Source organism: Montipora foliosa, chromosome 6 (genome assembly GCF_036669935.1).
Source record: "Montipora foliosa isolate CH-2021 chromosome 6, ASM3666993v2, whole genome shotgun sequence".
Classification (NCBI taxonomy): Eukaryota; Metazoa; Cnidaria; class Anthozoa; order Scleractinia; family Acroporidae; genus Montipora; species Montipora foliosa.
This window is the reverse complement of record NC_090874.1, coordinates 71,958,652-71,982,651: the sequence shown is the minus strand read 5'-3', so window position 1 is coordinate 71,982,651 and position 24,000 is coordinate 71,958,652. Positions and strand designations below refer to the sequence as shown.

At 39.4% G+C, this 24,000-nt stretch overlaps 2 protein-coding genes and 1 long non-coding RNA gene across 4 annotated transcripts in view; all 3 read left to right on the top strand.

Annotated features, from left to right (window-relative positions):
* Positions 1-16,478, top strand: part of LOC138008350 (uncharacterized) — a 32,010-nt gene extending 15,532 nt beyond the window's left edge. Inside the window, exon 4 of the long non-coding RNA XR_011124239.1 lies at positions 15,656-16,478. This is a non-coding gene — a long non-coding RNA (uncharacterized lncRNA). The remainder of the gene's footprint in view (positions 1-15,655) is intronic.
* LOC138006270 (adenosine receptor A1-like) lies at positions 5,246-7,679 on the top strand. The gene has a single exon (XM_068852500.1). The coding sequence runs from the start codon at positions 5,862-5,864 to the stop codon at positions 6,897-6,899; it is 1,038 nt and encodes a 345-aa protein (XP_068708601.1). The 5' UTR covers positions 5,246-5,861; the 3' UTR covers positions 6,900-7,679.
* Positions 16,479-18,545: 2,067 nt separating the features above from the next.
* The window catches only part of LOC138006269 (uncharacterized), a 29,072-nt gene continuing 23,617 nt past the window's right edge, over positions 18,546-24,000 (top strand). The window contains exon 1 of one of the 2 annotated variants that reach the window (XM_068852497.1): positions 18,546-18,681. In XM_068852497.1, the coding sequence (XP_068708598.1) occupies positions 18,633-18,681 (49 nt within the window). In that variant the 5' untranslated portion in view covers positions 18,546-18,632. The remainder of the gene's footprint in view (positions 18,682-24,000) is intronic. The other variant, XM_068852498.1, reaches the window with a different exon arrangement.

Here is a 24,000-nt window from a genome sequence, read left to right as displayed (position 1 = left end):
AATTGAAACCCTAAACCAAACACAAACAGAGTCATTTACTTTTCGTACTTTTCACTTCCTCCGGTTTGCAAAACAACTCGACCACGGGAAGACTCTCGCTTAAGGCCAACTGAATTCGCGATTTCGTAATAAACCGACGTTAATAAAGCTTTCAAAGTGCCTGTGAAGCTAAAAATAAGTAAAATATTTCTTTTTGAAAGGGTTCTCAAAATACTGAAGAATGGCCTTTTCCGTTTTGAAGAATCTTTATTCTTTTGGGAGATATTTGAGTTTTGTGTTATGCAAATTAGCATATTGGTGATGTCATCAGTGGTTTCCACTGGAAGATGCATCACGAAAATCAATAATATCTCGGAAAATGCTACAGCAATATTATTCAAGCTTGGGGTATGACGTAGCGATGGCAACATTTTTGGCTTGATGGAATATCTCAATTTCCTTTCAAATCAGGCAAGACAGATAGTACTGCTCAAACACACACGAATCGAAGAGGGAGGACATGTTGCCGTTGGTCTGCTGATCAACACACTGAGTGTGAATGATGTTTGATTAAGAAAAAAAAAAGGGGGAAACACCAATTCCGCACAAACTTGACCTGGAAGCAAAACTGTTGTCGTGGAAATTGCACAAAGAAGCTGCTAATTAACATAAAGACCGTGAAACTACCAATTGTGAGGACCGTGCCTACTATTGTTATTGCGCGTACGTTCTGCGCATCTCGAGATACTCAGATTTCCTATGGGTGGTGCTTAATTAATAATACAGGGATATTTTTGCGCGGTTCAAAGCTATGCGGAGAAAGCAGAACTTAGCAAGTGTTCTTGGTATCCAAAAAGAAAATTGGGGGTAACCACTTATTTTTCAGAGACTAGATTTAAGCTTCAATTTGGAAAAGAACGCCATCAATTGCTTTGTATTTTAGGGACGGACCATTATTTCTCTGGAGTGAGGGTGTGAAAAATTTTCCTCTCCAAACTTTTTATTTTTGTTTTCCGCTTTTGCGAACAACACCCTTCCTGCAAACAATCTATTTCCGATATTTATTTTTGTTCTGGCACAAAAGGGAGGTTCCCTTTTTGCTGCAGTCAATCATTATTTAATTTAATATCTTACGGCGAATTAGCAAAAGAGAAATCTACAAAGCGGGTCGAAATCCGCCAATCACTGCCCGCGAACGTTACTTTTTGACAACTCTGAACTTTTTTTTTTCGTTTTCTAAGATGTACAGTATGATGATTGGCAGCAGTGAAAAGCGAAACCGTTGTTGAATTTTAAATGTCCTGTCCTTGTGTCATTGAAAAGCGCAATATATTAAACTAGTTTTGGAAGAAACATTCAGAAAAGCTATACCCAATTTATGTTGGACATGTAAGCTCCTAGTAATAGCTTGTTGTTTCTTCATAAAACACTCACCATTTTAATTCCTACCCAGCTACTGGTGCAAATAGAGAGCATACGAAAGGCAATACGCAAAGGGAGTTGCAGGCTTTTCTGTACTGATTTGATTTTATTGCAACATGACCACTTTGAAATGCTTTGCTTGCGTTTATTTTTGTGCATGGTCAATTTGAAGATCCAATGTGTTACTTTTGTTTATTTCAATTATTTGTTTCATCAATATTTGGCGTTCCAATTTGGTCAAATAAAATGTTGATTTTAATGGGCCCTTTATCCTGTCTACAAACAACTACATACATTTAGTCTAAATTTCAGTTTTGAATATATTTTTTATTAATAGGTTACAAGCTTCTCTGACCTCTACGCAAACCATATTTTTTATACATATCATGTCTACACACAATTTATTTTGTCTTTTTAGGCCCTACCAACATTTTTTCCATATTCTCCATACCCCCCTCTACCCTCCAGAAAAATAACGATCCGTCTCTTAAAGCTTTTTACAAATATTGCTGATTAATTATCTTCAAAAAATGCGTTGTTACCTCCAATTTTCTTTTTGGATTTCAATAACACTTGTTAAGATCAGCTTTTCCCGCATATTCAGTAAACCGCGCAAAATTACCTTTGAATTAGTAGGCACCGTCCTTTTAAAAGAAAGAAAAAAAAATGGCATCCGCGGATGATGCTCATACAAAGAATAACTGAAAGAAACTGAGAAATCTCGGGCATTTCCAACATACCGCTACTGTGCAGACGATTTCATTATGTTGTCAACAGGCAGAAAGAAGGCTGTATCCAGCATTTTCACTTTTTAACTGCTATTGTATTTGTGTCATTTGTGTCAGGCAGAACATGTGCATGAGTTTCTGAATCGGAGAACGACATTAAATGTTTCACACTGAAGCTCCAACACAGCACATATCGCTTTGGTTGCTCCACTACATGTTATAAATCCGGATTTTTGTCGAATTCTGTAAGAATAGGCCACTTTCGAAAATTCAGTCCAAAAGAACAGGTATCATCTCGAGGCTCTGGAGAATAAACTCATACAAATCCTTATCAGTATTCCTCAGAGCCTCGAGATGATGTCTTTTGTTTGGGACTGAATTTTAATGTATCGAAATTGGTCTATGGAGGCTGTTTGAAGCCTCGCGCTCGCAGAACATGATTCTCTCCAACGACACTAAACATCACGGCTGTTGTTGTTGTTGTTGTTGTTGTTGCAAAAAGAGTTTCTTTATGGAGGGAGGTGAAATGTATTGCTCCAAGGGGTCAAGTGCATTGCTTTTAGCCAATGAAATCACCGCCTCATAATGCTATTGTCCATTTTGCTGCACCGAACAAAGTCAACCGAAATTATAACTCGGATACTTTTCGGGTAAAATTGTCGCCGGCATGTTTTTTTTTTTATGGATAGGACGACGAATTTCTCGAGCATCTTTTAGTAGTTTGGGCATAGGTCATAAGGCAAATAGCTGAAAGGCAAAAGTCAGGGTGAATTTTGCGGTTTTCCTTTTTAATTTAAATAGTCAATGAAACTTTGTTTGATTTTAGCTCATTTTTTTCTTGCCAGCTGTAGCCACCTAGTCTGAAGTGTCAGCCGTCTCCTCGCCCAGACAGGAGACGGCTGACATTTCAGACTAGTAGACACCCGGCAACAACCTCGTTCCCAGGGCTTTTTTGCTACTCTTGGCGGAGAAAGCCTTGGGAACGAGATTGACCCTGCAAAATAATCTAAAAAAGTACGTTGGTATAAAATAAATTGCCACAGTTCTATACATATCAAGCAAAGGGTTACCGTTTATCGTTAAAAAAGCGGAGCTCCCGTTTCTAACCCCAGAAAGCAATATAGTGTACATGGAAATAATTATTCTTCTGCATAAAGTACAAAATTAATCTTCGTCAAACACCTCTGAGCTGACAGCAGTAAACAAACAAGCCTTGCAAACAATAACCAACAATGGTAATCAACAACTAAAAATGATTTACATTTTTCCGTATGACTGTCAATCTTTACTCCCTCCAGGTGATCTGGTGACGTAATTCGAAGGACTGGGGAGAAAGATTTTGACGCCGTATCCCACAACCGCGCTCGGCCTTATTTTCGAATTCAACATGGCAGAGGCGAGGTTAGATCTTGTCGGGTCTACTTGACGGTTCATTCAGTAACAGGAAATGTCGTAGACACGTAATGATCTGTTGATTTTTGGCGATGGCAATACTGCAGGGAGTTTGGAAACAACGCCTGAGGCCGCGCGCGGTTATGGGATACGGCGTTAAAATTTTTCTTCCCGGTCCCCTAAATTACGTCACCAGATCACCTGGCTGTCTCTTCAGTTTAGAACAACAGTTTAGAACAACAGCAAAATCTTACTAATTTAAAGGTCAACCTAAAGCGTAGTAATTTCGCTTACTCTACTGCAATTTCACAGTCAAACAAAGCAGCTCACGACTGAACATCGGTTTCACACAAAAAGCCCTTAAATGTGATCGTTGAAATATGTAAGAATCTCTGTCAACACGGAATTGCAAACGTTTTCAGGCCTTCTTCGTTTTTTAAATATGTGAGGCATATATTTAGAAGGAAAACAACCTTAAAGATAACCGTTGTAAATAAGTGTTTTGTCTCTCGCTCCATTTCTCTTAGCTTTACGGTGATTTTCATTGAAATTTTTACTTCTTCTCCTTCCTCGGCTTCTCTCGAGGCTTTCTTCCCTTAAATTTCTCAAAGTCTCATGCTCTTTCGCTTTTCTACGACTTTCCCGCTCTTTATCCCGTTGCTCGTCACTAATGTGATTTCCCGCCAGAAAAAAGCGGGTTGCCAAATGCAACGCTGCCACGCGCCACGCGATTTCCCCGCCAAGGAAAATTGCCCGAACACTCCCGTTATGACGTCATAACCAAAATTTCTCGCATGGATAGATTTCCCAAAAAATCTTACCCATAGTGCTCAAGCGCGCTTCGCGCGCCTGAGCTACGCTATTCAAGGCAGAAACGTGTATTGCAAGAAACAAAGCGCGCTCTCGGGCTGAGGCCACAACATGTACTATTAAATTAACTAAAACAATGAGCAAAAACTCACAACTTTCGTAACTTACAGCGCAAGCCACGAAAACGAGACTACTGTGATATTTGTTAGTTCTCTTGATATCTGAATTATTTTAGTGAAAAAGCAAAAGCAAGCTTTTGAATTAAGTGGACGTATCGCGAAACGGCGATACGAATTGGTCACAAATTTTTATAACAAGTTTTGAAGCCAGAATTCCTTTTTTTTAAGTGTTGAAATGCCATATCATTTTAATATTCGCTGGGAGAATATTTGCTCAAGTAACATGAATACGAGTTTTATGGTCGAAATTTAAATGGAATTATCAGTTTTGTGGGCGCGGTCAAGTACGATACCTCAACTTCTGACCCCTTCTAATTCGTTCTACGAGGCATCGCTCGTTTAGAACTTCCCGTTTGTAGAATTTCTCAGGCAGCGTTCACACGAACGTGGTTTCATTTGTAACCGCATCGTTTTCTTTTGTTTACGTGACACCGATCGAGATTGTTGGCGAAACCGGGTCGATTTCAAAACGCTGGCAAAAGTAGAGCGTTTTCAAAACGATACAGTGTCGATGTCGATGTCGATCCGAAACGTCGTTCGTGTAAACGCTGCCCCACTATTTTAGGCAACGTTTACACGAAAGCGGTTTCACGACTTCCAAACCCCATCAACATCGATGCAGTTTGAAAGTGTTCACACCGAACCGTTTTCGCCAGGAAATCAAAGTCGTGATAGTAAAAGCGAGCGCTGCACTACGTGCTAAATTCACCATTTTGAATCGAACAATACAAATTTCGCGCCAAAATAGTAACCGTATTAAAATCGACGAGGTTTCGCTGTTTACAGCACGCTCTCCACATTTGGCAGCGTTTTCAAATCGACCCAGTTTCGGCAAAGGTCTCGACCGGTGTCGTGTAAACGCTGCCTGAAACCCCTATTTTTTTCTAGCACCTTGCATAGCCTGCTCATTAAAATTTTGTGAAGGTTTGGCTGTTGGGCTCAAAATAGCACGTTAACATTTTTTTTTCATGTACAACCGTGTAACTCAAGATGTTAGTGTGGAGACCATTCACGAAAAGATACGAGGTGTGGTTAAGAGCAATTAGAGCAAGATATTCGAAGAAAAGGGAAAACAGAGATAAAACCAGCAAAATCTGATCGATTTCGTTTTTTTCGACGCAAAAATTTTCCACGATGTCATTTGACCTGCTGTCACTGAGTCACATGATGCTACATGTAGGCACGTAGGCATCCGTTTCGAATGTGATCCTCTTTTTGGATCAGCTTGGACATTGGCCAAATTTGAATTCTATTGTTTTCAATGTTTGTACAAACGGCAGCAATCCAACAAAAATATTAAGAAGTAGCGTGCATCTTTTTTGTTAACAGTTATGTGCGTGGATGAAGCTGTATGATCTATTTCAGTCAAATGGAGAAAGATTATATTTTTCCGTTAACACCATGCCTTAACTCTACGTTCCCAACTTCTCTTCCATTTGTAACAGGCGGCGTGTCATCTTTGTTGAGTCTTGTCACGATCCCAGGTAATTTACTCGTCGTTCTAGCTGTGTTCATTGATCCAAACAAGGACCTACGTTCTCCGTTCATGTACCTTGTGGCAAACCTCGCGATTGCTGATTTGTTGGTCGGAATCGTTACAGACCCTGTCTCAGCCGTTTATCATTTCAAGAGCGCTTTGGGATTCATTAACCATGGAACGCTTATTGCTTCAGTACATATGCCGTTCTTTATATCATGTACTGCCTCCGTCCTCAGTTTGGCTGCTCTCACCGTCGATCGTTACCTCGCAATTACTTCACCCTTTCGATATAGAGCGACTCTTAATCCGATGCGTGCTGTACTCGTGTGTATTTTGGTGTGGATGCTGTCACTTAGCTTTCCGTTCGCGTATCTCTACTTGGGTTTTATTCACTATGCTTTCCTGTTTGCCAACACAGCTGTCGTGATGACCTTTGCAGTTTTACTGCTTGCTTATGTACGGATTTATAAGATATTCCGTCGTCAAATTCGCGAATGGGACAATCTTCATGACAGTACAGAAGAAAATCGTGCGAAGAAACTCACAATGCGCTGGGAGAAAAAGATTACCAAAACTCTCCTCATCATGCTGGCTTTATTCATCTCCTGTTATCTTCCCGCGTGTGTTTTAATATACGTCATTAATTTGTGCAATACTTGCAATTGTGACCTCGTCGTCTGGGCTCGTGACGTGCAATTTCTCCTTATTTTAGCAAACAGTTCTATGAACCCATTCATTTATTCATGGCGTTTGAATAACTGCAGAAGAGCCTTTCTATGGATCTTAACGTGTAGAAAGAAGGGTAAAAAACGTAAGATGTCTTCATTTGAAATGCGAACTTTACATCGAGTTAATTCAACGCCAAGAAAGAGGGAGAGGGGTGATGATGTCACGACACACATACAATGATCGACAACGCCACGGCCAAGAACTTTCGAGTTCTTTTCGTTTCCGGATCTAAGCATAGCTTACTTACTGTAATCTTAATTTCCATTGTTTCGTTTAAAAGCCGCATTTTGTCAATATTCTTCAGTGGTCGTTGACCAATGACCTCGCAATTCTGAACAGTTATGATATCGCGAGAACATAAAGCCATAGCAAACGGCCACACAATGGCAGATACCTCAACCATACGATTTTCCGGCCCACAAAGCGGACACCTCCATAAAACGGCCAGGGGAATTTGTCTCAGCAGATGTCTAGGAGAACCAAGGCGGACAGTGAATCGACATCCTTTGTTCACTCAATGAAGGAGGTCGAGGGCGTATTGCCAGGATATTTAATTTTGATAATTAAACTTTCTTTCAGCACCTACGAGGCTTCAAGCAAACGCCTATTTGTCTCAATTTCTCAGCAGAATTTCCCTTTAGTTTGACGTTTAACTGTACTCACTGAAACTTAGGGTGTGTTCGATTGACCCTATTCCGGAATAAGAATACTTGGAGTTATGATTAAGACGATATGTTTGGCGTTTTGAAGCAACAAGGATATTAAAAGTATGTTCAAAATAGCATTTCAGCAGATGTTTGACAAATTTGATGTGAATCTCCATAAAAACGAAGGATTTCTAACTTCTATTCCATGTATTCCTATTTCGGAGTACGGTCAATTGAGCGCATCATAAGACCTTCCTGAGTTAAGACGTTGTTTCAGCTCTCTTGAGATCAGATTAAATAAACGGTCACTGTGTTTTGTGTCTCTAAATGCGGTAGACAGCACTTTAAAGAGGACACCAGAGCTATTGTAGCCTCGAGAGTGTCCGTTATAGAAAGCGGAGTTCAAAACAGCAATTTTGGGATATCATTCCCTTTTACACTTCGTCACGTAACCGACTGCTTAAGCAAAACCGACTAAGGGCGTTTTTCCTGCGCAGTAGGTCAGGGGCAATTTAGCTACGGGCAGTTGCAAAAAGATTGAGGCACTGAATCGAAAATTCACCTCTTGCTAAAACCCCTACCTCCCCACCCCCTTTTCAATGTTGATACCCGTTAGTTTGAATGCCAAGTGGAGATGAAAACAACGCATTATACGGTTGTTAACAGTGAGTGCCTCAACTCTTTTCGCATTTGCTTGTAGTACTTTGTGATTGGTAGCTTTCTAAGGAGCCCAACCTTAAGCATTTGAAGAAACAAAGTGAACTGAAACCAAAGCCAACGTGACTCGAGTTGATTCAGCGAAGTAATTTTCAGGTTGTCTCGAAGACATTAGCCTGCGAACACAGACGTATTTCCGGCGGTCGTTTCTCTCCCCCGAAAAGTATTAATATGTTTGCGTTCGCAGGCTACGAAGACATGGACAATGAGTAACGCATCCTGCGAATGGGCTCCACTTTTTGGGTGTAATCCCGGCCAAAATACAGCACATATAGAGAGTGTTCTTAAACGGCCTGGTTTCGAATGTATGAAAGCAAGATTTGGTAAATATACAAGACTAGATGCCCTGCCATACAATAATAAAAATAGGTCGGCAATGCGTACTTGTGTGGGATTTCAGTCAATTAAACGTTGATAATTAACATTACAATAAATGTAATACATTTGTCATGTTATAGTGATAAATGTCGAGTAAAGATTCCGTAGAATCCCAAGCTTCAGACGAGAAAACGGTTAGGGGAGAAACAAGTTTGGACTTCTAGTTTCGAGGAAATTAAGGGTACTTACCATTTGTCAGAATAAACCGCTGGGGATGCCCGATGAATAATGGTAACAGTTTTCCCAAAATCAGCAAACCGGTTGGGTAAAGCGCGGCAGGAGAGAAAAAAAAAAGGAGAAGAAGATTTCTAGCCTGGTACTAAGGAGTAGCCCTGGTGTGTGCTGATAAGATAGACTTTTAATTTCTGAACAAGTTTTTATCATAGACAATTCGCAACAAAGTAGTGCTTTTTTAAAGCTGTTATCTTCGTAGCAATAAAACTAGCCTTTCGTAATTTTTTTGTCAAACACACGGTATAATGTAAATAAGAGAATACTGAAATTAATATTTGCAAATTACCTGTCCTCTTACCACTTGAGTCAAACTCTATATCTCTATGCAATAAGCTCACCCAAAATTTCCTCATATTACTGTATAAAAGTATGTTTCCTCATTTGATTTGATTTTGTTTTAAGGGTTTTAATATCAGCTAAGTTGCAGAATGCGCTACCTAATTTTATCCGTACTTCTAATTTTACTGGTTTCAAAAGAGAATCCAAGGCCGCATTTTGTACAGCGGCTTTTCTTCTTAATTAATGTACCTATAATTATTTATTTCTTTGATCGTGAGCGGGCGGTATCCTGAGAATCCTGCAATCTGATTGGTTCCGGGAGCGGGCAGTATTTTCCTATCTCCTGACGTCACGTTGCGAATTGAAAGAGCGAAGTTTCAATTTGTCTTAATTGTCTTTCGCAATAGAGCAGTGTTATTGTTCAACTTTCTCATAAAAAAAACAATGGATTCTGACGAAAGCTATCACAGTGAAAGCGAATTTTATTACCCAACAATGTGTAAAATAAAAACATGACTTTTCCTGTTTTTCTTAATAGTTTCTCCTACCTTCTAAAAATAGAATTTAGAAATAAATAAAAATGTTATTCACCGGCCTTAGTCGCTCCGTATTGGGAAAAACTGTGCTCGAGTATGGCCGTCGGCCCGCGGCCTCGGGCCGTACTCGAGTTAAATGTAATGTCTCGAGATATTAACTCTTGTAGTTATTCTGAAATTCGGGATAAAAAAAGTTTATGCATGTGAGTGTGTAACTTTTAGCTGGGCGCGTGCGTACACTTTGTAATCTGCGACTTCAGAGCTTACCATATGCCAGATAAAATGACTTTTCCGTTTTAAGCCAACAAATTCTTATACTAAGTTGACAAGAGCGGTCTGGAGCTGTGGGTAGGCGTGGGATTTTTCTCATATGGTTTAGGGACCGACATATCTCTCCCTCAATGCCATACCGGGAGGCGAGGTCGGTAGCAGAAAGCAGCGAAGGGCCAACTGCGTCCAAAAGCGATCGCACGGGTTAAAATCCCCGGATGACTCGTTTGGTACGGCACTCCAGCGCCATGTCTGGAGGTGCTGCGTTTTTCTCTCTTGTTCAAAAATCCCGTCAGCGCATGCGTGCCTGTTCTGGCTCTCCGCCGATACGTAGTAGTATACCTAAAAACAAATGCTGTTCTTTACGAAGAATTGACATTTCAGTTGATTCTACATGCATAAACGTAACGTAAGAACCGTGCGTGTCTGGTCTTCTCGAGACAGAGGTGAGAGATTGTTTCATGCAGACTGGGACGCCTAAAACACTAACACGGTTAGTTGTCTCTCTGGCCTTTCTGTGGACGAATTCCAGGACCTACCGATACAATTTGGGCAAGTTTTGAAAGCTAAAAACTTTAATCGATGCTGTATTTGAAAATACAACAGGCGTGCTATTTTTATTATTATATTGGCACGTGCTCTCTCCTCGTGAAATCACTTTCAGGAATGTTAAGCGAGACAACGGCTGTCGTGAAAACACGGCCTTTGTGTGTTGCTTTTGCACGATAAAGCAGCCTTCACAATTAAATGATATGGAAATACTTGGAACAGAACGTTTTATTCCCAAAGGATTTGAATTGGGTACAGCCGAATCGGTCTGTTCGCTCAGAAATTGAGAGAAGAGCGATATTTTCGTCAAAAAATTTCCATGCTTATCAATGATTACAATAATACCCCGAAAGTCTCGTCTCAATTCTAAGAAGCCAGAGTTACCGGTAATAACTATTTCACTTCGATTCAAACAGGTTCCCAGTTGTTGGTTCCCAGGTTCCAAGGTTGCGCCCAGACGGGTAAACAATGAACCCCAACGCTTACGGTAAAAAAGTGAAAGTCAATCGACGCAAAACCTTTCCCAGGCTTATGATGAATGTTAATATTTTTCAAATAGACTAAAGTCAGGTTCCTTATAGCCAGAGTTTGGTGACTTCACTGAATTAACCATGGCATACAAGTCAAAAGAATGAAAGTTAACGGTCATTTAATGTGCCAGTCGATGATAAATTAATTTCCTCAAAACAAAATATAGCTCGTCTTTCACCAATAAAAGGGTCCCAATGGGGTAGTGGCTTTTACGGCTAACAGTTAAATTTTAAGCATTTTTACGCCTAACGGTTAAAATTTTGGCCCTTTTACGGCTAACGGGTTAATTTGCTCCCATTACGGTTATCTGTTATTTTGATAATTAATTACCATTGTTTTACATTAGAATATAATAATTCACTAAAAATATAATAGTTAATTTCCATTGGTGTGGAGCATGGCAAAATCATGAAAAGTATAGGGAACATTCTCGGTTGACAAAAAATGAAATTTATCTGATCCACAAATACATATCAGTCCCGTGCTGACTGTACTGCGTGCGCGACGTTGAAATTTGGAACTTTCAATGTCTAAGATATAAAACAATTGATTGGTGCAAATAAATATTGACAATATCAACAACAGACAAACCAACTAATTTTATTAAAAATACACCTACGGACATTTGACTAACAACGCACCAATCACCGTTTACAGTCTTCAGTCACAGCTAATAACAACACGGCTTAACTGACGGACGACCAATAATATCACGACTTGGTTGACCAATAAGATCCACGACCTGAGTATTTATACCACCTACTGACGTTACACAAATCACTTGACTCTGATCGATGATGACTTACCCGCAGGTTGTCGAAACGTCAGTCAGTGTCAGTCCTTCTCAGGACTACACTCTGCAGGAAGATCGTACTTCACTCAGTTATATGACTTATGGATGCAAACCATTTACGATTTTTTTTATCCCAAAGCTTTCAAGTCCAGTGCTCTTGACACTACCGAAATTAAAACCACATACCTACAATATTAGACATATTTAGTTGGAACACTTAGCGAATGGTCAGAATCATCGTGCTACAAGATCGTAGCTTATACCACATCCCCCTTCCCCCATTCAGGAAGGGGGAAACGGCGATGGGTGTTCCAACAAATGTGACGAGTATTGTAGCCTACCAAAAATATTAAGATGATGGTTAACTTTTGACAAGGAGTTGAGATTTCGGTTGATTCTACAGGGGCATAAACGTAACGTAAGAACCGTGCGTGTCTGGTCTTCTCGAGACAGGTGAGAGATGATTTCATGCAGACTGGAACGCCTAAATTGCTCTGTTGTAAACATGGCGGTTCACAGCACCAGTGAAGTCATCTCTCTGGCCTTTCTGTGGACGAATTCCAGGACCTACCGATACAATTCGAGCAAGTTTTGAAAGCTAAACTCTTCAATCGATGCTGTATTTTGCCGGTAGGACTGGGTGGCTCCACACTCATAAGAAAATCTATGAAATGAGAATCGGTGGTCTTCCCTTGTCATGGAACGGCCGAATTACCCAGAATTCCTTCTGGGCATGAAGAAGGCAAGCGGAGACTGGTCCTCGTCAAATGAGGACAAAGTAGCGAGAAGACGATTCCTAGGCGGATACTAAGGAGTAGCCAAGGTGCGTGCTGTTAACATAGACTTTTTATCATAGGAAACTCGGCCTGGCCTTTAGTAATTTCATGTCAAAGGAACGGTATAATGTAAATAAGAGAGTAATGAGATTTGTATTTGCGATTACCTGTCCTCTTACGTACCACTTAAGTCAAACTCTACATCTCTATGCAATAGGCGCATTCAAAATTTCCTCATATTATTGTATAAAAGTAGTTAAAGAAAGAAAAGGCTTGTCCTGCATATATGAAAAATACGTTTTCTCTCCCGTTCTCTTCTTATGCATGATCTTCGTGGAAATTACATTCTGTCCCTCAATAAACCTAGAACAACCAGTTATGGTCTTAGTTCATTTTTCTTATGTATTTACTAAGTACGTTGCGAAATGCGCTACCTGATTTTTCCCGTACCACTGAGTTTACTGGTTTTAAACTAATCCAGGAACGGATTTTGTACAGCGGCTTTTCGTTTTGATTAATATATCTTTAAATATTATTTAATTCTTAGTTATGTATCTGTATATATCATGTATGTTAGCTGTAATGTCTCCAAGATATTATTCTGAAATTCGAGATGAAATAAAGTTTTATGCATGCATGTATGTTACCTTCGGCAGGGCGCATGCGTGCACTTTGTAATCTGCCACTCCAGTGCTTACCATATGACAGATAAAATGACTTTTCTCTTAAATATATAAGCCATCGAAATCTTTCGTTAAATTGTAATGACAAGGGCGGTTTGGAGCTGTGAGTAGGCGTGGGATTTGTCTCATATGGTTTAGGGGCCGACATATCCCTCCCTCAATGCCGTACCGGGAGGCGAGGTCGGTAGCAGAAAGCAGCGAAGGGCCAACTGCGTCCAAAAGCGATCGCATGGGCCGAAATCCCGGGATGATTCGTTTGGTACGACGCTCCAGCGCCACGTCTGGAGGTACTGCATATTTTTCTCGTCTCTGTCAGCGCATGCGTGCATAAATGTTCAGCCTCTCAGATACTTACAATACTAGACATATTTAGTTGGAACACTTAGCGAATGGTCAGAATCATCGTGTTACAAGATCGTATTTTAGACCACATCCCCCTCCCCCAATTCAATGTTGTGTGAGAATTTTTCGGGCGACTACTAATAGTTGTGGAAATCAACATTGGAGGAAGGGGGAAACGGGGGTGGGTGTTCCAACAAATTTGACGAATATTGTAGCTGACATCTTGAGGCCTACCCACAAACACATCAAAAGCAAATGCCGATTTACGTGCTTTCTGTTTTTGATTCGTTTTACCGTATTTGATTTTTAAAGCCACTTACCGTTTAGCTCGCTTTCCCCTCCGAGCCAAACAAGAAGGGCAATTCCAATTCCAGTTGTTGTTGAGTTAGTATGGCATAAAGTTTCAAGTCAAACGACCCCAAGTTCTTGGCCTGGTCATTGAGAGGAGAAGCCCATAGAAAGAAACAAAGCAAGGGTTCAAATCGGTGAAGACCACAAATATACTGCCTCCAAGTAGGTCAATCACTTGACCAAGTAGGTCAATCAAAATACTTTTGAAGGAAGCAGTATATTTTGTGATCTTCACCGATTTGAACCCTTGCTTTGTATCTTTCTATGGGCTTCTCCTCTCCAGTGCGATAGATACTAACAACTGCCTTCACTATCCATAGCTACAATCTCGGTTATAAATTTATTTCTGTGACACTTCATGCCCCATATCAGTTCACCCCTTCCCCACTTTTCAAAGACAGTAAAAAAAAACAAACTATTGACTTTTTTCATGAATTCCCAAAGTTATTGCCCTATCAACATTGACACGGGGGCGAGGGATTGTATTATGGGTTGGTGTCACCATCTTTTTGGCCGGGATTGTAGCTATGGATAGCCGCCATTCATAAAGAGAAACTGAACAACACGATGCGAGAGATGTCAAAACGTCACTGAGGCGTCTTTAAAGTCTGTCAAAGTGTGTGATCCATTTCAAAGACGCATCCACCATTACGTAAACGATACGCAAATGGAGTTCTTTACAAGACAATTGAGACCTTTAATTTGCGCTAATATATTTTTTTACGGTTAACGGTTTTCAAGTTTTTTTACCCCTAACGGTTACATTTTTGTCCCTTTTACGGCGAACGGTTAAACCCCATTGAGACCCTCCAATAAGGCTGACAATATGCACGCAAATAAGTGGCGTAGCAGTGTTTAATTAAACGACAGCGAAATACAAAAATGTCTGCTCCAAACAGACTTAGTGAAGAAAGAAAAATGCAGCCTTTTTACAAAATAATCCTGACAAATTGTCATTCCCACTTCATTGGCTGTGAAAATAGGCTAGCTTTTAAAGTCATTTTCGTGGAAACTTAGTTTAATTAATGCAGACACATTTATAAAACTCATTGACTGCAGGTAATCCTTTGTAACAATCGAGATAGTTTAACCATGTAATTCCACAGGAAATCGACTATGAAAAGAAAAGAAAAAGAATATTAAAGGTCTTAACAATCCGCTAATAGACGTCATCAAAATTACACCGATCAATGAACTCTTGCGCAACAATTTTTCAATTTTCCAATTACAATGCTCTTCTCCAAACTGGCTGTTGTAAGGTATTTATGGTCACGTGCATCAAAATAAATACATTACATCACGGAGTCGGCCTTGAATTGGGAAAATGATTCGAAACTCGGCGATTACGAAGTCAACGCAAGGGTGGAAACTTGAATCGCCGTTTTGGTTCATTTTCTGTAATAAACAGCACGTGCCTCTTATTTTGAACAACTGTTGAAGAAATAGAATAGGAGGGATTAGCGTATTTATGTTCCACGACAAGGCCTCGTTGACGTGGTGTGCAAATCGATCGAAGAAGAAAGATATTTGGAGCAACTTGGCGGGTTAAATGAAAGATAGACCCCCGTTGGTTCCAAGCTCATTGCACTGAATGAAACTTTTACAAAACGTGATAATTTGTTCTCAGTTGTTTTCTAGACTCAACTGACAAACGAGTTTTCTTTTTATATAGCAATATTTACGACGATCATGCTGACTTCTTCAATTGGTGTTGAAAGAAACCATGGCAAAAGCGAGCAATATGTTGAGAAAAACCATTTGAGGGAGCCATCCTGGAAACCCTATGCTCGAGGCATGCTATTTTTATCACCAAATATGAAAGTAAAATGTGTCCAACTTTTTCCCCACAGAAGGCGGACAAATCTCACGAGAGTCAAATTTTCTCAAAACGATGTGTAGCACAGTTTGGCCAGGATGACAACAACAGAACGGATGTTTTGGTTAGCATAACGGAACATTATGAAAATAGGCATTGTCTAAACAAACAAAACAGCAAAAATGGTATGCTGAAACGACTGTCAAATTGTTTTACATGGAAGCAGAGGGTGGCGGAATCCAGAATTCGAACCAAGCGAAAGATGGTTCAAGGTTTTTATCCACGTTTGTATACGATACACGAGAATTCCTCCGAATCTGTTGCCGCTGACTTGGATACCATTCCTACTTAAGTTCAGAAGCAAAGAAAAGAGATATTACTGCTTTTTGTCAAACACGCGACCCCAAACTCGCTGCTTTTCATAAAGACATCAAAGCTCTGTGGAAGCGCCTCGAAAATGTGGAGAACGAATTTGCCTGGGCAAGAGGAAGTCTGGAGATGTGTTGCTCCGATGTCAATCATTAACTTTTCAAAAATCGATGGAATCGTTGGAGCGCGGCCATATTATGAAGTCAAAATTTCCAAAACGTCTGGTTGACTGGTAAATGTTAAGACCTTACTTTGGAAATTCCATCCTAAGATTTCAGAGCCGAGTCGTTGCAGTCATTCCGTTTGGTGCGAACTGACCGGAATTTTCCTTTGCTAATGACAGTCTCGGTTCTAACCGGCAGACTAAAGACTGCAGACTGCCCCCACTGGATGATTTTTAGACGGAGTTAGTGTAAATACGTAGCGGGGGCCCGAGCTCCAGTTGCCAATTGAACATTTGTACCTTGATTTTGAAGTTCAATTAATGCCTGCGCTAATAATATGGCCTTTTTTTCTTCTGATTTTTCATTTTTCTCACCTATACGTTACAGCGTTCTTACACATTTAATGACTATATTGAAGAAAGTAATTATAGTGTTCTTTATGTCTTCAACATATGTCAAATGTTCTTTTAATTTAAATAGATTCAGTACTTCCAATTTAGGAGGGGCGTGTCTGAAAACGCCCTTCCCTGTCATCTCTCTGGTACTCGTTCACTTTTGGCGATACAGACACGTATTCTTCAAAAGTTAGTCACGGGCTCTAAACATTTCCAAGATTATTGAAAAAATCTCATGGGCACGAGGCTTTCCTGTGGAATATTTCTCCAACAGCAAATCCTCATTTATGAATTGTTTTAACTGGTTCCTTAATTTTTCTATTCCCAAAAGCCAGCCCCTTCGTTTGGATAAAAGTTTCTTTGAAGATTAAATGTTCCAAGAATTGAAATAATGTCTCAAACAGTTTACCATAATGAAGATTTTTTCCCCAAGCCATAAAAGTCCTCCTTGTCCTTGTGCTCGGATTGGTCTGCATTCAGGAGACAGAGGGTTCCAAGGCCTTTGCCAGTGAAGACCTTCGCGCGGTTTGACAGCTTGGAAACGCAATATTTATGCTCGAGGTAACTGTCAACCTTCAGGGGTGTCTTTCGGAAAATCGCTCTTGTTAGATTTAATTTTAAAGAAAAACGAGGAAACTTTATACCACTGGAAAGCTAATAAAATTTAGCATTTAAAAATGTCTTTAACTTTCACGTTTTTACTTCAAAAAGCGATCGCAAGTGCTCAAACGCCAAACCGCAGAATTAATAACCCTTGCATTAACACAGACACCCAAACAAACTGCACTGTCACTCAGGAGATAATAAGCCAACAAAGATTGCGAGGTCATTTCCATGTTCTACTTGGTTGTTGAGAATATCCATCGTAAAGTTGGCCAATATAATTTTTTCGTATGCACGCCACGCACATGGACGCCATTGGAAAATTATTCAGAATTTTGAGCTAGGAAGCGACACTCAGTTCAGGGTAGCAGGTCAATTTGGACAGCCTTCCACAAGTGTCCACCCCTCCAAATTGATCATTTTGTGCATGTGATAAAATCAAAAATTATTAAATTATTGATTTTTAGTTTTTCATGATTTTTTATTGGATTAGTGTTTGAGGGTTACAACACAAAACAACTTCGGTATTTCACCTATAAATTGCTCTTTTTTTCTTGGGTTCCTGGCCTCAAAGCACTAAAAGCATGATGTTGTGAGTTTTACCATATCCAATTAAAACCTTCACTGGTGTCTCATGTCCAAACAATGCCACATGTTTAGTACCTGAAGCCTTTTATACCAAGCCATAAAATATAATTATAACCAATCAGAATACAGGGAAGACTGTGAAATAATAACTGTACATGCAGCTGTATTTCACAAACCTTGCTCCTGCACACCACAATTTGCTTTTGCAAGGATATATGTAACTATTTCCTATAAGGCTCAGTTCGTTCTCAACGGTCGCAGCCGTGGCCACTGTGGTGTGGAAGCGTACGTTTAGAAAGTTGTTTTTTCCTGCCATATTACCGCCTGAGGTCGCTCGCAGGACTGCTATTGCATTGATGGTGGGTTGAGATAAAAGTTCAATTTTTGTCATTTGATTGTGATGTGGAATTGTGACCGTGGGAACATTTTATCTAGGAATATTTGGCTCAAATTGGTGGCACCTGAGAATTTAGTTTCCAGCCTTGGCATTTTATTATACCGGGACAAAAAAATGGCTCAAATCGAGTCAGATCTTGAAAATAACCACACAGGAAGGAAGTTACATATGTTGGCAATAAGGTTAGGCTTTTTATTGAGATTTTTTCATATAATTATCTTCTTAAGCTTTCTATCGGGATTCCCATACAAATCCTTATATTTTTGTCGGCCATGCTCACACTGAGCTTGGGCGCCTGTGGTTCTAGAAAATTCTAGAAACAACACATTGCGTGACATTCACCTTCCGGAACTTTACAGATAATCTAAGAAAATTCTAGGAAACGTGCGTCCCATGTAAATTAGTTCCACGAAATCTAATGACAAACGATTGCGAACGAAAATTTAATAGCAAAGCCAACATTACCCGTATTGAAAACTGAATACAAGTTTGAAAATGTTCCACAGCACAAAAGTGGGCTGCGCAGAATCCACTGAGCTTCAAGGTATGGTCAGCTGCATTAAGTAAAAATCTGTCTCAGAGTTCAAAGTTTGAAACAGCTGGATATCAGGCAAACCATTTTCATAGTTGTTTTTACAATTTTGAGAGGAAGTGTTACTTCGTACTCCGACAGAAAGGGTAAAAAATTGACCCGTTTCTACTTGTTTCTCTTCTTTAGAGACTTAGTTATTAACAGAGTTGATATTAACTCTTGGTGTCCCCGGGGGCTACAAGAGTAATCGGCATTAAGTTTTGATGTAAACTTGCCTTGAGAGGTTCACACAATCTTAACTACAATTCTCAGTTTGGCTTACTAGAGGTAGATCGTTAACAAATCTTTATTTTTAACGGTTATTTGAACATAAAAGATGCAACTCTTGACGAGAAATAATATTTTTGTTAATATTTGAAAGAAGAAAAATTTCGCCGGAATCGGGACCCGGTAAAAATGAGTTAACAAATTTGCATACGTACGTTGAAATGTGATTCGCGAGGAGACAGGAATTCTATTTCTCTGACAGGTGAGGTAGGTGGGGTGCGGTATTGCGGAATATCAAAATATCAATAGGCAGTATCACTTTTGATATATCAAAATTGTTCTCATACATTTCTCGGAGGTTTTTTGATAATATCATGAGATTTTGATAGTGATAGAAGGCAATGATAATTTTGACAATCTGCAGAGGTACTGGAATAACAAGGTCTCATGATATTATCAAAATATCAAGAAGGCTATCAAAACCTCAAGTCTTTGTTAGGGTCAAGTTATAGGTGATGAGGTTTGATATTTTGATATATCATGATATTATCAAGGTCTCGTGATATTATCAAAATATCAAGAAGGCTATCAAAATCTCAAGTCTTTGCTAATAAGGTCAAGTGATATGCATTGAGGTTTGATATTTAGTAAATAAACCCCTTGCGGCGGCTGGTATATCAGGGCTGAAAGATTGTCCGAAAAGTGAACAGTTGGCCGAGAAGCGAAGCGATAAAAATTGGACGAAAATTATATACCGCAGTAGCTTGGTAAATAGACTCTGTCACAAAAAATGTAACCTTTAGTTTGTTTATGCTAAAAACAAAACTCAATTCAAAGACGTTCACAGCATATTTTGTGGATTTTTTAGTGTTTTTTGGAACGGCACTGTCAACCAGCATTTTAGTTTCTCCGTCACTGGCTTCTGCAAAACGGTTTTTTTTGCTTTCCATGACCAATTAAGAGTTTACCTTGAACGTTTGCTCGTTTCTTGGTTTTTCTTTCGTTGAAATTAAATCAGACGACGGATAGACTATCAAATCGGACGGCGGATATCCTATGATAACCATCGTCCGATTTTGTATCACGTGATCAGTTTTGTCCAACGAGATCCCGCAGAAATTAATCGGTGGCTTATAATTTGATATATCATGATATTATCACGATCGCATGATATTATCAAAATATCAAGAAAGCTATCAAAATCTCAAGTCTTTGTTAGGGTCAAGTGATACTTATTGATGATATATAACAATTATTCCATGAGCCCGAGTTGGATATGAAGTGATAAAATAACCAACGAGCGCGTAGCGCGAGTTGGTTATAATCACTTCATATCCAACAAGGGCGAATGGAATAATTGTTTTAGTAAATTCTCAAACCGGGTTTTGCCGCCGATTTTTATTTCCACAATGTTACAAAGCGTCCGGAAAGAGCATCTTGGCGCACTATTTTCCATATGGCTTAAAGGTTCGATTATTGGCTCAAAGTCGGAGTTTTTTAGCCAATCAAAAAGCTAGAAATGCAATAGTCGGAGCTGAAAATCTACTAAATCATGATATGCATTGAGGTTTGATATTTTGATATATCATGCCATTATCACGATCTCATGATATTATCAAAATATCAAGAAGGCTATCAAAATCTCAATTCGGCTAGGGTCAAGTGATACTTATTGATGATATATCATGATATTATCAAGATCTTATGATATCAAAATATCAAGGAAGGTATCCAAATTAGTGTTTGCTAAGGTCAAGGGATGCACTGCTGAATACCCCGCCATTCCACTCCTACGTGGCTACGCGGCTACGCAGTGGTTACTACCACCCCTCTTCACAATCTCGATAGAAAGTGTAGTTAACAGAACCGTAAAATGAAAGCTAAAATTTTAAAAGAGTGGTTGGGCCTAATCATTGCAACGAGCGCTTAGGCTTAATCAGTAAACGAGTGCTATTTTCTTCACACGATCTTGGTAAAAAGTGTCGTTTACCGAAGCGTAAAATAAAAGCTAAGATTTTAAAAGAGTGCTTAGGCCTAATCATTGAAACGAGCGCTCACGTTTAATCAGTAAACGAGTGCTACATTCTTCACACGATCTCGGTAAAAAGTGTAGTTTACCGAACCGTAAACTGAAAGCTAAAATTTTAAAAGAGTGCTTAGGCCTAATCACTGAAACGAGCGCTTAGGCTTAATCAGTAAACGAGTGCTATTTTCATCACACTGTCTCGTAACGAGTGTGATTAACCGAACCGTAACATGAAAGCTAAAACTTGAATGAAAGAACGAGACATGCAATGAATGAAATTAGGCGATATTCCGCAAGATTGCACAGGATAATTGTTTTATTATTCAACACATTGATGACAAAGCACAATTTTCTACGTTTATCGGAACAAAGGTGTTGCATGCTTATCACGGTTTCGGCTCAAGGAATAAAGTACGAGATATATTCATGTGTTAGATTAAAAGCTAGGTATATTTACACTCTATTCAGTTAACTCTGTTTAAAATATAAGTGCTACACGGCCAACGTTTGAATAAACGTAATCTTTCCTTGTACTTGTACATATTCACGAGTACCATGCTTATTTCGGCTCATGGGTTAAAAAACGAGGAGTATCCTATATTGATGTGTCATGCAGATATTGGAATATGAGAATATCATGATAATATCAAAATATCAAGATATGATCATGGATATCTTGGTGATATTAGAATATCAGAATATCGTGGCAATATCAAAATATCACAATAATATCAAAAAAGCAAAATATCAATTCATTTGTGATATTTTGATATTCTGCAATCCCGCACCTTAGTGTCGAATTGGATGTTTCAAGGACTAGTATAAGACATATCTTTGAGAGGCTCGACGGCTCGGCGGCTCGTCAGTCAAATTAGATGTTTAAAGAACGAGTATTAAAGGTATATATTTGAGTGTCTCGGCGGCTCGTCAGTCAAATTGGATGTTTCAAGGACTATTATGATATGCCTCTGTCTCACGAGGACTGGGAACTACAATTCACGAATTTGATTGGCTAAAATCGATATTGACCGCGGTCTAGATTTTCCCATCTAGACCAATTAATCTAGACCGGCATCTAGACGGGTAATGTTTTGCGGTCAAAAGATGCAAACTGAAATGCAAAAATATTGAGTATTTTCTTCTACCAATATTTATTTATGGAAGTGCCAAACAGCATGATGACAAAAGAGAGGATGACGAGCAAACTTTGACAGAATTAAGTTCAGCTCATCACCACTCATCGCCGTTCGCAAGCAAAATGTCAGTTAGTACAAACCAGTTACATTAAACGAATTAAATTGTTCTTGTTTGGCCATATAATAAACATCTTATTAACCGAGCTAGGTGGGTCTGTATGGGAGAATCTTGACCTCGGTCGCTGGTACAGACCTCACTGCGTTCGGTCTGTACTGGCGACGTCGGTCAAGATTTCCCCATACAGTCCTCCCGCTCGGTTAATAAGAACTAAGTATGAGACGTATTTTTGAGTGGGTCGATTGTTCGGCGGCTCGTCAGTCAAACTGGATTTTTAAAGAACGCTACAAAGTAAAGTTTCAGTTTAAAGAGTGCAAGCACTTAGGCCTGGTCACGGAAACGAGCACTTAGGCTTAATCAGTAAACGAGTTCTATATTCTTCACACGATCTTGTAAAAAGTGTGTAGTTAACCGAACCGTAAAATGAAAGCTAAAATTTTCAAAGAGTGCTTAGGCCTAATTAATTAAAACAGCGCTTATGCTTAATCAGTAAAGTCAGTGCTATATTTTTCACTCGATCTTGTAAAAAGATCTAAAATTTTAAAAGAGTGCTTATCATTGGCAAGCTCCTCAGCTATGTAAACAGCTACGAATTCCTCATGAATGAAGGGGTAGTTTCTAAAGAAACTGTGGTGCTGCGTCGGTGGGGAAGTAGTATACAAAAATTTGGTTTTATCAACGGAGTTGATAATGTAAATTGGCCACCGTACAAAGATTCTAAAAGCTGATGTTTCGAGCGTTAGCCCTTCGTTAGCCCTTCGCTCTGACGAAGGGCTAACGCTCGAAACGTCAGCTTTTAGAATCTTTGTACGGTGGCCAATTTACATTATCAACTCCGTTGGTAAAACCAAATTTTTGTATACGAATTCCTCAGTTTGCGATAAGTAAAAACAAGGATTTGTTTCCAAACCTTTTCAATCTTTCACGAAATCTGGAACGGATCATGAAACATGTCGTATTCAGTTGCATTTTATAGATGCAAAAGAGCCAGGTGAAAACAATCGCCAACCGGTGTTTTCGACTCCTTTAAACGTTTTACGAAGTTGTTAAAAGCATATGAAAGTACCAGAGGATAACCATTTTGCTAGGAAAGAATAAATTGACCTCTTCAGCTTGTACGTTTTGTTTTCCCATTGATGTTACTCTATAGAGAACAGCTTCTTTCAAATGTCATCTTATGCTCGTGCTCGTAAAAAAAATGACTCAGACTCCTTTTTTACCTGGGTTAATGACTGCAACCATTTACGAACGAAATGGAAATTTCGTGTTAAGGAGAATTTCCTTGAGAACTTCACGCCGTATGCAATGGGAAAACGTGCAAGCTAAAGAGTTCAATTCGTGTTTGATTCTTATCGTAAAGGTGATAGCGAAAACATCTGGATATTTCCCAACTATGTAAACACAGCTATCGAGTGCTTTTAACCCCGTCTTTTACATTTAAGATTTAAGATTTACTGAATGAAGCTTATTGCCAATGTACAAAGGAAAATATATATACAAAAGTACAATAGTTAAAGGAAAGCAATAGAGGGAAACTGTCAGGAATTCCCATATATTTAATCACCTTTAGCCTTTAAATGTGTTAAAAGTATACCTTATAAGTATGAATGATGAAATAATAATAACAAGCTAAAAGAGCAGTAGTTTGCTTGAGGTGAACACAGTTGTCACAGTCCACGGCAATCTCACGGCGTGCTCCTTTTGCTAATGCGAGTGGACCTGTAAACTTGGCACATCGACGAGTAAATGTCTCTTCGCATTCATTTTTAACACACACAGCACAG

Coding starts and splice junctions, on each gene's coding strand:
- LOC138006270 (XM_068852500.1), top strand. CDS start 5,862: ATGATCTATTTCAGTCAAATGGAGAAAGATTATATTTTTCCGTTAACA.